Raw genomic sequence first — 16,557 nt, 5'->3', positions numbered from 1 at the left:
AACTTATTTTGTTTTGTATAAAATTTTAAAATCACTCTGAATAAATTGTTTTTATTCAGAAATAATATGAAAGTTCCTTTAATATTTTACCCTAAAATTAAGGTGGCCACTTACAAAAGGTCAAAATAGGGAAATGCATCACCAACAGAGATCTGTTGCATGTACTAATTTATATGTCGATGTATTTCCAAATAATTACTGTAAACATCGTATCATAGTAGGGAAAAATGTGGTCAGGCTGTTCACCTGTGTGCCTACTGTCTCCTGTCCAAGTGTTGATGTGTAATTTCAAGGACTCCATTCTACTTATTTCATAATCTGCAAACCAGGCTTGGAGTTACAGCTCTTCCAATAGAGGACTCCTTGAAACCAAAAACTGGCAGACCTTCAATAGAACTCTATACTTGGAGAACAGGGGATGGGGAACATGGCACCCTATATAAAATGCCAAATTTTCTTTTGTTTTTGACATCAAAGTCATGTTTCAGTTTCTTCTTAACTATACAATAAGGCAGAAGAAGAAAATGAAATGTTTACACAGACTACATATGTTAAGTTCTGATCTAGCCTTTAAAATGCACATGCAGATGTCTTCAATCCATAGCAATTGGAAAAACAACATACAACCTGAAGGTGCCAAGTTTCTCTTAGGAGGTCTTCAAATCACAATTAAAATAATGTATAATTTGCACTTCTGAAAAGTTTCTTTCAATTTTTGGTGTATGGGTAACAAAACAAATAAATAGTCATGACCTTTCACTACAACTTGTGCAATGTTACATACCAATTGCAACTGTAGTTATAGCACAACACAAACTAATTATATTATGAAGCAGTAGAAATGCAACCCACTGTGTCAATTATCCTGTTACATACAACTCCTACATATTACTCCAAAGTGACAAAGGATTTGATCTTAATAACCTGCCAACTGCTCTCCTGTTCTCCAGATGACTTGGCCTTATTTTTCCCTTTTCTTATTTGGCTTCTTTGTCTCCTTGGGGTTTGATGTTATAGAGGCAGAACAAAACAGGAGTAATGAGTTGCACATCCTTCATAGATCCTCCTCTTCTTCTCAGAATAATTTGATGCTATCTTTGGGCGATGATTTTTATTTTTTTCAGTACAGCCTCAAAGAATGAATATGCTGAACCAAACCCAGAAAAAGATCATTGTACAATAAGTGATCCGTTATAGAGTATGGCCACCTATTGTGATAGCGGAAGCATACTCACATCTAAACACAACAAGTCTGACTACATAAAATAACCGTTTCTGCATGTAATACAGAACAATTATAGTAATAAAGGGGAACTGCATGAAGTCCCACTTACAAAGCTACAAATAAGGCTAACATTTTCTTTTTCCCCATAGTAAACTTTAAAAAAAATAAAATAAAAGAATGCAAGCAAACTCTCTATTGAGTCCGGAGTCTTTTCTACTCAATTATAGTCATCCATAATTTCTCCTAAAATATTTCCTCTTCTCTTAGCTGCAGAGGCCACCAATTATTTGACAAAACTCTTTTGTGCTACATAATAACACAATGATGTTCACGCTTTGAGACTTTATATTCTTTAAAGGAAACACATTTTCATATGTGTTTTTATTTATTTTTTTAAAATGCATTCATGGGTCAAATGTATGTTTAGATATAGAAAAACATTTAACAGAAACATTCAATGCTCTTTCACAGGCATGATACAGGTAGAGAAGTTGAGAACCAGAGCAGACTTTAAGAATGAAGGTGTGGTTGTACTTTTCCTTAGCACCCTATACTTGCACCTAAAAATAGTTTTGATAACCACACTGGACTGAGAGAAATCCTCACAAAACCTCCAGTCATGTGACTCAATATATGAGAAGGACTGTACAATCCTGTACACAGGAAATTACTGGATGTTATGCTTTGGCCTTGAGCATGGCAGAGAGGAGATAAACAGCAGCAAAACTTCTGGTACTACTTCATATCTGCATTTCTTTGAGCAACACCAGTGAAGACATGGATTTGTTACTATGCTACGCTAGCAAGGTATGCCTCTGGATTTCACAGAAAATAAGCCACAGTTGATTTCCCCCAAACTGCCCACTTATGTAGACTATGCTATGTTATGCTATGTTATGATGACTTTGTGTCTCCTGAAATGTATGAAAAGTTTCCTGCAGCACAAACCAACCAAATATTGAAAAGAAAGAAAATCATCATCATGTCAAGCAGAACTATACTAACTTTCACATGGGCTGCCTGGACTGAGTGGTTAGGATGGCTCTGACTGGCAAAGCGGAACTCCACCAGCGGAAGAATTCCATCTGCCCCACAGCCCAGTTCCACCAGCAGAAAGCAGTGAACTTCCATGTTCCCAGCAAGAGGAGCTGTTGAAAGGCCCTGGAATTCACTCCCCAAAGAGGTCCACCTGGCACCGTCGTTACTGGTTTTTCGGCGCCAGGTAAAGACCTTTTTATTTAAACATCATTTCAATTGTTAAAACATATGATCTGGCCTGGGCAACTTCTTCTTCCTTCTCTTTCTCCTCCTATATTTTTATTTTATACTGATAATTTTAATTTTGTATTTGTAAATCAATGTATTTTTTGTATTTTTATATTTAATAGTAATTTATTATGTACTATTGTATTTCAATGTATTTTATCATGTTGTAAGCCGCCCCGAGGTTTCGGCAAGGGGCGGCATAGAAATGTTATAATAATAATAAAATAATAATAATAATATTCCCAATGTTTTACACGTGCTTGTTTCATGGAAACAAGACAGTGACAGTGACACACTTTGGAAGCTGCCAACTGCCCCACCAGTCGACAATCACACTTAGGGTTCTCCTGAAATGTTTGTGTATTTTACAACACTGTTTCTTGGTGTCAAGGAACATGCCACAGATCTGCTGCATCATGCTATCCATTTGATTAGCTTTTTTCACTGAGTAGTCACATTACTTTTACCATATGGTGGTCTAAGGCCCTGACAGCATGGATGTATAAAACCTCTCCATGTTGGCCATCTATTTGCCAGCCATTTAATTACCATGATGTCAATTTGGGGGAAAAAACTCACCCTAAGCCATGCTTAAGGAAGCTTATCTACTTCTTAATGATCTGTGACATGCTGGCAAAACAGAATCAGAACTTAAAGCATAAAGTAAATTAGAAAACCATGATTTGTCCTGTCTACGGTTTAGCTGGTGTCTGAAATAAAATACTATAGCTGCAGCTGATGCTCTGCTTCTGGAGAAAACTTTTGCAAGCTGCTGCTCTGCCAGGCTGGCTGGAGTGATGGGAATTGTAGTCTAACATTTCTGGGAGCACCAGGTTGTGGAAGGCAGATTTAGAGGATGTTGACCACAGGAGCTGAAAGCTTTTAAGGGGTAGGAAATATAATCAAGTAAGAAGCTGCAAACAGTGAGCGCTCCATTGTTTGTGTTCTAAATTAGGGCTAGAGTGAAAGAAATGTCTGAAGTGAGTGAGCACTGCACAGTCCGACTTCTTGTCTGTCAAAGGAGTACACTAAATTAATATTTTCTACTGAAAGGAAGATATTGATAATTCGTAGTGTACTCTCAAAGCTTGAATTAAAGTATGAAAAATTAGAAAGCATGTTCAATATCTTAATCTCTTTAGCTTATGTCTGGGTAAGGAATTCTTGCCAGCTAGAACTTTTCCATGAAATACTTTCTTATTAACAAAGTTGGTAATTTCTTCCTTGTAGTTCTGTATTTATTTGTAATCCTTGAAAAAAGAAGGGAAGCATGATATACTCTGAATGTGTTGGGAGACTTCTGAACGTCCAGATTGGTATTAGCCATCATGATACTGGGGGCAGGATGAAAAATTGTAGAATGAACTGGCTGTTTCCAGCTGTTTTTCAGTTGTATTCTTTACCTCCTAGGTGTGGCTAAGCCTGCAGAAAGTGCCATGTGAAAGGGTAGGTAAGTGATGCCTATGCAAGTGTACACAAATATCCTGACTGCCTTGATTCTGTAAAAGTCTTTAAATAAATTAATCATTCTGGCTTAGCTTGTTTTATACACAATAATTAATCTTTTAGCATTCTCTCTCATGCATGACAGCTACCTATTTGAAATTTCAGTACAGTTTGCAGGTAAACTGTTATTAGTTCTAAAATATATTTTATTCCACTGCCCAGCTTGCCTGTTTTTCTGACACTGGTTCTTGCTTGTGTACTAAATACAATAAATGTGTGTAAACTTGAAGTGAAGGAGTATTACACAATGTAGTAGCTAAGCCCTAATGAAAATATATACTCAATTGCAGTGTCAGGGTGGGAGTGGGGCTTATCTTTTTTGTAATCTTTGTTACCCTGTTATTCACCATTGACAAACTGCACTGCATATATGCAAACACTGGAGATAGAGGGAAAATTCCTAGGTCAGATATTAGAGCCACAGTCAATTGATACAGTATATGAAATAAGAACTGCAGTGAGGTTTCTCTGAGATGGAGAAGAAAATTAACCCAGCATCCTGAAGGATCTATATCTTTGGGTTAAGCAGAAAGCTTAATCGTAGATTATACTGATCATGGATGCCAGCAGGACCTCACAGTAAAAGAACTGAACCACTTCCACATCTGCCTAGCTTTGGAGCACTTGCAAATGCTGCCTGTTAAGTGTGATATGTTTCAAAGTCCTACGTTGCTCAGTGGAACTTTTAAGGATGGTTTACTGCATTCTCCATTTGACTGTTTTGTTTTAAAGTTGTACATTTCCATGGGGTCTATTTGAGCACAAAGTCAACTTATAAATATTGTGCAATATCCTATGCTGTCACAGCAGCAGGACTAATTGCACTGTGCTCACATAAAGCTACATTAGCGCAATATCATTAGTACTTGGTAGACAAAGGGAAAAAGCAGCAATTTGCCTGTCCATTTCAGTGGCAAACCGCTGTTTTTCGTCTTTGAGTGGACAGCACTAATGACAGTATGCAAGCACAAGTTGGCGCATCTCACCAAGAACATGCCTGTCCAATTTTCTTAATTAGAAAATGTGGCTCTATAAGAAGAAATAGGCCTTTTTTGCCCCCAAAGTGTGGAATAGCTGTAAGGTAATGACATGCATCATTGTTCCCTGTCTTTTCACGCATCAGAAAAACAGAAGTATAACTAAGACCATGACACCTGTTTAAGCTGCAAATAAACTATTTACTGCCAGAAGTATCATGAATATTTTCACTTACAAGATAAATATTTGCACTAATAATAGTCATTCTAATTACTCATATAATGTGATACAAAAATACAGGAGTATTAACAACACTGGGTATAATCCATTTCTTCATACACGATGTTATGGGGCAGAAGACGATTTGGGTCTATATATAGTGACCTGTATATGGGATACCTATAGCTGGTTCTGTCTGATATATTCAAATATGCATGTGATAGACCAAAGGCTGATAAGATATGGGGAAGCAAGGAAGAAAAAGAACTTCGCTGAGCGATATGTAGAACCTGCCCTATTCATATACTGAAAAATACTGTGCCAGTTTCAAAAGTTCCTTAATGATCAGCCTTTTGGAAACAACCTCTGCACAGTCTTTAACTCAGGTGAACTTTGTAAACATTTACTACTTCAGAGTTTTTTAGGAGTTTGCTTAAATCTTAGGTTTCCTGTTGCAGGTACTCACTGCTTTTGTACAATACAACAAAACTAAATGTAGCAAAACTTGCCAGACCATCATTTTATCAACAAGTAATTCATCGTTTTGCATTCCTGAAAAAGAACCATCCTACCTCAACATGCAAAATCACTAAAACACATTTTCTCCCTTGGGTGATCTGCAAATGTGATTTTATTTTCTCTGACATTTCACATGTCAGATTATCATAAACATAAGAAACAAAGTCAAATTGTCACATTCTCACTGAATCTCATCATTGTATATCTCAAAATGTTAAGTAAGTTGGAAGCATAATTGTGGGAGAAAGATGTGACTAGTGAAAGCATTAAGTAACTCCCAACAGTTCCAACTGTTTGCAAATTAAATGTGAACAGGTAGGAACATTTTATTTTAGAGTTTGAAAATTCCACAGGATTTGGTACTATAACAAAGAGACAAATAGAAACCATAACAAAATCAAACATTCCCAAACAAAAGTAGTATCTAAAAATGTTATTTTTAGTGTCTGTCTGTCTGTCTGTCTGTGTCTGTCTGCCTTCCTTCCTTCCTTCCTTCCTTCCTTCCTTCCTTCCTTCCTTCCTTCGCCACCCCATAGCCAAAGCTCTCTGGGCTTATACAGCACAATCTAACCATTGTTAAGTATACTGAAGTCCATTTAAGGGAGTTTTAAACATATCCTTAACCCACATGAAAATCAATGGGCCTGCAAATTGCCAGTGTATCTTACACAGTAAGTAATGCTCAGGCCTATGCTGTGCACCGCAGTGCGTTTGTGCCGGCACTGCAATTCGGCCCCAGCTATCTAGCAGGAAGACAGTTGCAGTGGGCATGGATGATCCTGTGTCATCCTACAGGGCAATTTCCCCCAGCCTGACACACTCCATGCTGTATCACGAGCATCACCAAAATCTTGCACTGAGTCAATGCTGCAGAAAGGGAACACTCCAAATGCTGTTACGTGCATGCATGATGGACTGTGTCCCATGTTGGCCTGTTGATAGAAATAGTTTGCAACATCTTTGTTTTCATGTACTCCAAAATCCTAGAGTTTAACTACTTACCTGCTTGACCAGTTGTAACTGTAACAGCTGCAAAAAGCCTCTGGGAGCGGCTTAAGTCAGAAACACCATTTACAGCTTCAACTTCAAAAGTGTAGTTAGCGTGAGCTAGCAGGTCCATGATGGTGACATAGCTGTCTGCTAATCCAGTTTGCTGGGGCATATATCCAACATTGCTCCCACAGGGAACGCACTCGCCCTGTTCCCAGCTGCATCTTTTGCACAATACCCTGTAGGTCACGTCGTTTCTTCCTCCATTATCTGCAGGAGGGCTCCATTCCAAACTCACTGTAGTTTGGTTAATATTGAAAATAAGGTTCTGTGGTGCGGATGGAGGTCCTTTGTTAAACATAAACAGAAAAAATGGGGTGGGGTGGAGATTAAAAGAAAAATCAGCAGGGGAAATTTAGCTCATTGTTTAATTACCTACGCAAAAGCTTGCCAAGTCATAACCTTTTCATTATATTTACTACGAGTTACCAGAAAGCCTTACTGAACACACTCGGCAAAAAGCTTTTATTTTCCATTAAGGAAACAGGATAGCCTTTCTCTATGTATTTACTACACCTAGCTTTAGCAGCTTTTCTTCTGTGCAATTAAAGGGATAACTTAATGCACCTCTGAAGCTGACTCACACAGAAGTTTTCCAGCTGAAGTTTTGTCGTCCTCTAAAATACACGGAGTAGAATGCATTCAGATATTCCTTAATCAGTTTTGATGTGATTTACAGATGTATTTGGGAACAGCTTTGGCTTCAAAGGACTTACAAAAAGAACCACCAATCTTTACAGGCTAGTCTAGTTACAAATGGAATGTTAAGTCAGATCTCATTACATTTCAATCAGACTGCATTCTAACGCAAGTTACTTTTCATTTCACGTTATTCATTTGTTGCTGTATCACATTAGCCATGCGCTACTGCAAGTCACCGTAGGAGAACCATTTTCTAATTCCTTCTTTGTTACTGTCTAGGCATTTACTCAGAACATTCTCCTGGTCATTCTGGGGAAAACAGAAATGATGTATGTAAATTCCATATTTTCTGCTTACTTTGCCACTTAGTCATAACTTCCATTTGCAAGCACTCCTACTCTGTGTATGAATGGCTGTGGCTGCCTAAACAACATCCTTTGTATTATATTCGTGAATAACTCACTTGTACATGCGACATATGGTGGATCAGTAGGTGCTCTGTAGTAGCTGTCTTCACAATCACATCGCGAAGATCCTTCCCTGTCTGAAAAACTGTGCATAGGACAGCGGGAACACTGTAAATCTTGCGAAGACGACTTATAGAATCCACGGCCGCAGGCTGAGGGAGAATGAAACAGATACTGTTTTTGAACACGCCTGAGTTTTAGGGTATCTCATTTTCAGGTATGCACAAAATATAGAATAAATATTATGAAAATGAACTTTACCATTCATTCACACATTGAACTATTTTCCTCCATTAAAAGTAGCACTTAAGAACATGAACTATGAGCTGGAGGTCTCCGGTTCAAATTGTTGCCTTATCATAATACAGAGTAATAATAGCAATTTAATTTACAAAGCTTCTGCAAGCGTTAGGGTTCAGGTTTCTGTAAGGATTACTGAAATAATGTGCTGGGAAGGATTTGTGCATTGAATGACATATAAAAATGCAAAGTGGTATTGCTATTAGGCAGACGTCATATCCTGGATACATCTGTATGAGGACAGAACTGGACTTTTGGTAGGAACTAATTGCTGCTGTAACAAGGAGCATCAAATGTCAGTACACAAGGCATGGTCCTCTACTTGTTCGATCGGATTATCATAACTATTGCCATCACATTATGCTTGGGTGATAACAGTACTATTATTTTATGTTCTGAACTTTTCCTGGAAAACATTGGCTGCTTGATAAATCTATGTAACTAAACTTTAGATGGTATTTTGGCTTGGCTAAAGAAAACTTCAACAGTGTTAACCAGCTGAAATTATATCATTATGTCAATAGAAGCATGGACTTGCCATCAGCTTTAGCTTCAGTTGTCAGGTTATTGGAAGGGTCCTGAGGAAGGTGGTCGGCCCTGCAGAGCCTTTTGTGGCAGCTGCATAAATTCCATGGCAAAGAAGAAAATGCCAGTACAGATCCTTCAGCTGCAACACTTTCTATTTCTTTATTTTTCTTGCTCAGAGGAAGGAAACAAGGGTTCTATTTTCTTCCCTTTTTTCCTTAATTGTAAATTGTAAGACATTAGGTAAACAATAATAAATCCTACCAACAAATACTCCATTCTTTCATAAAGAACCACATATTGATAGTCTATCCTCAACTCATTGCCTTTTATTTCTTTCCTTTCTAAAAAAAAATCAAAATGAGTGAATAAATAAGTAAATGCAATCATGATAGGAAATGTATGTGGAATGTGTGGCAAAGCAACAATCACATTCCAGATGGTAGCAATGTTGCTTTGGTCTCTGATTCAAACCCACTTTTGACATTTCTTGCCAATCAGCTCATTCTTATCTAGGGTTTCCCATCTAGTTTAGACAGTGTTTTCCTCTATTCTAAAAGTGCTACATCCAGCACTTTATATCTGGAACTTTAGTTAATTTGCTTTTTTTTCTACGATAAATGGAAGACCGCTCTTCTATGCTAAAATTCACTGTAACAAATCCAGACATTAATTCTCTACCATCACTATCAGGGAGCAATTTCTGTTGATCCTAGATAGATCAGGCAATGTCACTTAATAGCTACCCCATAATAGCATGCTCTGTGTAAATGCAAGGAAAAATATGTTGAGTAAAAATGAAACAAAACATCAAAAAGTTAACAGCACACTTTTGCTATCACGCAGGATTGTCTTGAGGAGAAAATAGAAGAAGGATCATGTAAGCTGCCTTGAGTTTCTTAAGAAGGAAAAGGAGGGATATATATGTAGACAATAAAATACATATATAAATAACAGAGGAAGACAGAAAGCAGGAGGTATAGAGAGAGTCAGGGAATATAGAAAACTTCCTGAAGTATCGGTCCATCCAATCCGATATTGCTGACACTGACTGGCAGTGGCTCTCCGGAGTTTCAGGCAGGAAATCTTTCAACCCTACGTGGAGATGCCAAGGTCCAAAACTGGGACCTTCTGCATGGTATGTAAAGGATGGGCTCTGTCCAAGAGCAGCGGGTGGTTCTATGTCAGCAGGGACTGGGAGGTCCCACCCTTTGCAGCTCCTCATCTTTCTTTTCAACTCTATAGAGACCTTATGCATACAATTCATGGTGGTGAATTCCAACACTCAAAACAGGATCACCATGATAGATAGTTCCTATAAAGTGGAAAGGAAAAGTCAAGTGAGGAGCCCCACTGGGAAAGGAGTCCTTGTGCTACAGCCTCCTTGCCTGATGACGTGCTTTTCAGGAGCCAGGCAGGAATATATGTTTACATGAGATGTCTAAAAAACCACACTCCTGCCTTCTTTTCTTATGGAATCATTCAACCATGACTCCCCAAAAGGTGCTGGGCTTCAACATTCATACAGCAACCCGGCAAATGCAACATCAATTTTGAGTATGGGTAAACATAGGTATGTTTCCTGCTTTTCAGCCAAGCAAAATGAATGCTAGCCATTACACTCAGGGCACAGAAAAGACAGATGCACGCGCGCGCGCACACACACACACACACACACACACACACCTCTTCTAGTTTTTACATATTCACTAATTTGTACATCTGAATCTGAGAGCAGTCATACCTTCCTTCTGCCCTCCCTGAATTGGTGCTTTGAGCATGTCTGAACACAGGGAATCCACATTGGTAATATTAATGCATATATCACACAGAGAAGAGCAGCTATTAATACTATTATTGCTGTTTTATTATCTGTTTGATTACTCCTGTTTCACTACAGCTGTTTTATTACAGTTGTTTTACTGTGTTGTTTATTTTTATGTTACATTTTGATTGTATTGATTTCATTAACTAATGTATAACAGGTTTTAAATTCACCTTGGCAGCTTTTAAGAGCTGCACATTAAATAAATAAATACACAAATATCTGTGCCCATCATTTCACGAAGTTTTGTATTACCAGTCTGAATCAGTGCACACACAAACACACAGACCCCCCCCCACACAGAATCCCCTCAATCGAAGTGTTTATGTACCCCCCCACCACCACTTACGCTCCCTTTCTTTCTACAATGGGAAAACAAGTGCAGGTTCAGCAATCTTGAAATTATCTTTCCATGTTATATAACTATTGCACGTTTTAGAGTTCTGTGCTGAAACAGCAGCTGGAACAGCCCTGCGATGTAGAACCATAGAAAGGTAGCTTCAAAGGGGGGCAGAAGGCCATTGGGTCTAAACCCCTGCCGTTACAGGATGCTAACTTACTCCATCCCATTCAGATGGCTGTCCAGGCACTTTCTGAATGTCTGCAGAAAGGGAGAAGCCCGCAAGTTCTGTTGGCAATGGGCTCCATGGTCATACTGCTCTGACAGTGCAGACATTCTTCCTGGTGTCTAGTCTAAATCTGGCTGCTTTTAACTTAAGTTCATTATTCCGTGTCCTGCACTCTGGAATGGACAAGAAGAGAGCTTGTCCATCCCTTTTGCGACAGCCTTTCAGGAACTTGCTGTTGCTGTTAATACTGCAGGCTAGCCAGAGGTTCAGGTAGCGCAACACACCAGGGAGACACTGCAGCAGCTTGTAATGGGGTTCTAATATGACTTTCATCCGAACTGACATGCACAGGATTGCACTGATTAGCTATATGAGCCTACTTGGGGTAAGCTCTGCTAAGGGAGGGGGCTAATTTCGGGACTTCTTTCCCCTACTGAATGACTGAGAGGAATATTGTTTCTGAAGTTAAGTCACAAAGGAGTCTAGAGTCAAAAGTGTTCATCTGAATTACAATGCTATCCTTAGGCTCTAAAAGGTATATTTTCACATTTCTATGCTGAAAGTGCTATGGCAAGAGTCCTCAGTAATGCCACTGAATTTCTGCAGAACTGTCTGAAAAAAAGGACCACAGAACTGGTTAGCTGGAACACAAATTCTGTAGGAGCTGAGGATGTCCTTATTTCAACAGGACTTCCACATTAAAGCAGCGGGATTACTTCCTTTGAAGCAGTTCCTGTGGAAGAAAATAGGAACTACTTCTGAATGGCTATGGATAACATTTGCTGCTCTTACTCACTAGATGAAATGTTGTTAAGGAACGAAGTGCCTGAGAAATTACACTCTATCTTAAACAGAAAAATCTGCTTCAGACCAGAGTATGAAAAAGTAGTGTTCATTTAGTTGCTTAATCCAATGGTAAAATAAACACAATGTTTACATGGATTATACAAGGATATATTCTATGTAAATTCAGAAAATTGCAAGTGAATAATAGCACAAGTATCTCTGAAATTATGACATGGTTTTTTCATTTTATGGACTGTTCTGAGGTCCTTTACTGATCTGAAAGTAAAATGCAACGAGAACATATCTTTATTCTCTCCCAAAGACAAGGACCAGTCATTCTTCATGTTCAAAAATACAACTAAGAAACAGTGATATATCAACTGCTCAAGTGACTAGTTCTAATAATCATGGCATTTGCTAGGAAAGTATTTCACAACAATATCTCTGTATTTCATTGGATAGAACTAAAGGGTACAACAATGTATTTAGTGTCCTGAAAACAACTGTTCTTACCTCTCAAAAATCCCAGTCCTAGAATGTATTCACGTATGTTCAAGAAACACAGTCATCCTAAGGGGAATGGTGCCTGGATTCTAAACATTTGTGCTGACATATAACTCTTCAGAGTCGGCATCTGATCAAGTTATTTTGTTCCATAAATTTGCATACCCCATCCTACTATATCCATAATTGCGTATCAAAATTTTTTATCCTAATAATATGTCTTGAGCTACTTTGAGGGTCTTCTGCCTAAGAAAGCAAACTGTTACGATCAGAGGTACTGGGTTCCAAAAGGTGATCAATACTTTATTTGTGTTAGTGACCTGCTGGTTAGTGATCCAGTCTGGAGCTGGATCTAACCATGAGTAAGAAGGCAAATCTCCACTTGGGGGAGAAAGCAAATACTGAAGTTGTATACAACAAGGAAGAAAAAGAGAAAGGAAGGAAGTTGGCAGAAAAAACTTTACCTAATACAATTCAATATTGTGTTAGATAATTGCCGCATTAGGCAAATTTGCTCTTGTAAGGCTGAGCAAATGAGGCTGCATCCTAATCCTATGAGTTATTGAGACTGATTTCAGCCCCCATCCACAATCATTATAGAATCACAGAGCTGTGTGGGCCTTGTAGCCTATCTAGTCCGATTCCTTGCCCAGTACAGAGCTAGAACAACTTTACTTTTTGCCTAATGCGCAACTGGGAATAGATTTATCTTATCTACTTTCCTAGTTTAAGCCATCAATCTAGTCCTGAACAATGGAAAGTAGAGGAAAGAAATCTTTGCCGTTTTCTATGCTCAACCCTTCCTGTCTCTTCCGAGAGAATCCTTCATAGAGAGAGAGAGGCAGATTATTGTATGACCCAAGCAGAGGCTGTTCTCTGAATCTTAATCAGAATCTTAATCTTAACAGTTCTCTGCTACATTAACTGAAACTGAAGCTGAATAAAACAGTCTAATATTGCATGCATGTAGAGAGCAGGGGGCTGATTTAGATTTGAGTGCAGTTTGAGGGACAAGGAATTAAGAGGATACATGCTTCAGAGAGAACAGCACTTCCTTATGGCAATTCAGATCCAAATCTCAGACCTTATCAAAAACACTCACTAGAATGCTCCATGCAGCAAGCTCAGTGGAACCATATGCAGGCAGTTAACTTAGCCCTTTCATGTGACAGGTCAATCTATTTTGACCTGCCTTTGAACACAGAACAAATTAGCAAATGCAAAAACATCCCATAGACGGCTACTGGACATTCAAAGTCTCCAGAGGTACATACATTTAATACCTCTGAGAATGTGCCCCTTGGAACTAGTGAGATTGTGATGATCAAACCGTGTGTTTTGCTGCAAAGCACAAAAGGCTATGAAGAAGTCAAATCCAAAATACATAATGGTGTTTCACATGGTGAAGTCATATCACACATGGCACATTTACTATAAAAATCATTCAAAACTGCCCATCACTTGCATTGAAAAGAGGGGGGTATAGAGGAATTTTGATTTATTCCTCTGTTTCTAGAGCAAGCTGTACCTGCACTTGCATCTTCCAGTGACAGAATTAAAATTCACCCAGGTAAGTAAGGATGGGAAACAGTCTTCTCCAAAATAGCTTTATCCAAACTGCTAGCACAATGACAAAGGTCTGTATAAGGCAAATTTCTATGCTTTTATGAGGTTCCCACTTGACAATTCCCATTTCCCAGTTGTACAAGTTTCTTTTTGTAGGAAAAAGTTAAACCAGTATTAAAGATATGGCTCAGTCACTTGCAGTATTGTAGCTGTTTATTCTATTCATGCACCTTCTGATTCCGCTTATTCATTTTACATCCACTGGAGGATTATTTCTGTGATCGCAGGTACATATCCTCAGATTATGCTCATGTCAAATTCTCAAACAAGGTAAGCCTGTGGCTGAAAAAGGCACCCAAGAAACTATGTTATAGGTTTGATCAGCTGCAAGACAGAATTCAGGGCAGACGTATGGACTGGCATGCCCAGAAGATGGCTGGCTTGATTCTTGCTGAAAAAGCATACACACTGTAATCTGGAAAGCAGCATGACCCTCACTTCATGCAAGGGCCTGATGAGGGAAAGGTGATATGTTCAGTTTAGAAGCTCACAGAGTAGTTTCATGTGGACATGGAAGTTGGCAGACTTCTCTGCAAATCAAGGATCTGTATTTGATCCCTACTTCTGTGCACAAATATCAGGCAGATGGAAATAAACTGCCCAGGTGAGGGTTATATATACACGTTTCTCTTTAGCCACTGGCAAATCGTCCTAACTACATGGGCATAAAACTTCAGTCTAGGAAAATAAGGAATTGTGCAAGAAGAGCAGGACCCTAGACTCTTGTCCCATTTAGCCTAGACAAAACAGAACCTCTTGGGTAGGACAATTGTCTAAGTGATGAAGATGGTCTGAATATCTGTGTTAAAGGAAGAGTTACTTTTTCACTGAAAACTGTTTGGCAGCAAATGAGTATAGCCCTTACATCGCTGAGACTCAGCAATGAGTAAAGAACCTAGAACTTCTTTTAACAAAGAATGAAGGTTGTTCCTTTACCACTGAAAAGATCTCAGTGAAATATAGTATTGTTCAGAAAAAGTACATCTTCCTTGAATTTAATACACAGAAGCAGATAAAGCAAAGATTCATTAAAGATAGAAAATGAAGCTTCATGTTCATGTTCTCAGTAGAAAAAAGCAAATGGGCAACATATGGAAAATCAAATTTACTCACTCACACTCACGCACTCACACGCACACACACACAATTTTCCAACCAATAGCTGGGACTCAATCTTCCTTCAGCACAGAAAGGACCTCTTAATTTCGCAAGTCTCTGCTTGTATACATAAATCCAGTTCCGCCTATCTGGCTCTTTGTCAAGCTTGACATCCAGTCAGATGAAAGTGCCAAACTAGTGTGGGAGAAAGAGTGAGATGTGACTCTGTACACAGCATGCAAAGCTGCACTGCCTTCCTGATTGTTCCAATTCCCTGCCCTCAAAGCTCTCAGAGCGAAGATAACCCTGTTGTAACATCAGTCCAGCTTTGTTCCACAAAAGAAAGCTACAGCAGGAGACACTCAGATGTATGCAAAACCTGTTCCTGGACAAATCAGAAGAAATATAAGTAGTTATTAACTGCAGCTTGAATTTGTCATTAATTCTATAAGTTGCATTAAAGTCCATGCTAGTGCAGTATTACATAATGGAGGGAATTTCATGTTGGAATGTAGGGTGCAATACCACTGCATTTAATGGGGTGATGTGGAAAGGGAAGAGGAGAAATCTGCTTTTATGTACCAAAAAAACATGAGCAATCAAAAGGTAAGTTGTGGTCTAACATGCCCAGTTGCTTATAATTCTGTATCATGAACTTGGACTTCACTGTCTGAATTAGAGAAACTATTTAACATGAAAGTTCCTGAATTCAGTTAGCATTCCTCCCAACCCCTTGTAGGCATAGAATAAGAGAGTGAACATTACCTTAATTCTTCTACCTTGCTAGTTTGCCTACTTGCTACCTTTAGAGGCTAAGTACAATTTTTCTCAGAAATTACTTTGGTGTTTTTGCAGATGTTTCATGCCTGCAGTTACACGGCTACAAAGAGCTTAATAATAATAAAATGCAAATAGATTGTTATGTAACTGTAAGTCTATTGTGCCTGCCGTATTATATAATGAATACACAAAATAACTTAGGACAGGTTAGATGCTGTTAAATCTTTAGCTTTATTGTACTTTCTGCACTGCTGTAGGCATTATAGCTTATTTGGAAGGGTCTGTATTTTTTACACGCAACGGCCTTTAGATATCTGTATACTATTAATTCCTACAGTTCTGTAATTGAGAACTGAAGGCACTGCTTGCAGAAGCGCTTCTCCTACTGCTAATGTGTCTGACCTCATCTTGGATGGACATATCCAGAGCCTTCATTTTAATCCTATTGACAGTGTCTCAGTGGGAATAATTACAACATCCTCAAATGCAGACTTTGCATCATTAATATATAGCTATTTTCTTCCACACTGAAAATAAACAGCATACACCATGGATGGAAAATGGTGAAATGATTAAAGATTTGTGAGTATTATAATACAATAACCCATTACAATTATTTTGCAATCCATGACAATTTGGCACAGAAAAAAACAGAAATACAAATTTCTGCCT

At 38.6% G+C, this 16,557-nt stretch overlaps 1 protein-coding gene across 4 annotated transcripts in view; it reads right to left on the bottom strand.

The window, feature by feature from the left end:
- Nucleotides 1-16,557, bottom strand: part of EPHA7 (EPH receptor A7) — a 198,407-nt gene that overhangs the window by 122,678 nt on the left and 59,172 nt on the right. For all 4 annotated transcript variants that reach the window (XM_044427558.1, XM_044427566.1, XM_044427571.1 and 1 more), the window contains exons 4-5: nucleotides 7,869-8,024; nucleotides 6,716-7,051 (exon numbers count right to left, since the gene is read on the bottom strand). In XM_044427558.1, the coding sequence (XP_044283493.1) occupies nucleotides 6,716-7,051; nucleotides 7,869-8,024 (492 nt within the window). The remainder of the gene's footprint in view (nucleotides 1-6,715; nucleotides 7,052-7,868; nucleotides 8,025-16,557) is intronic.

This window comes from Varanus komodoensis, unplaced genomic scaffold (genome assembly GCF_004798865.1).
Source record: "Varanus komodoensis strain SLA01 unplaced genomic scaffold, ASM479886v1 scaffold1, whole genome shotgun sequence".
Taxonomy (NCBI): domain Eukaryota; kingdom Metazoa; phylum Chordata; class Lepidosauria; order Squamata; family Varanidae; genus Varanus; species Varanus komodoensis.
This window is presented reverse-complemented; position numbering and strand designations above follow the sequence as displayed.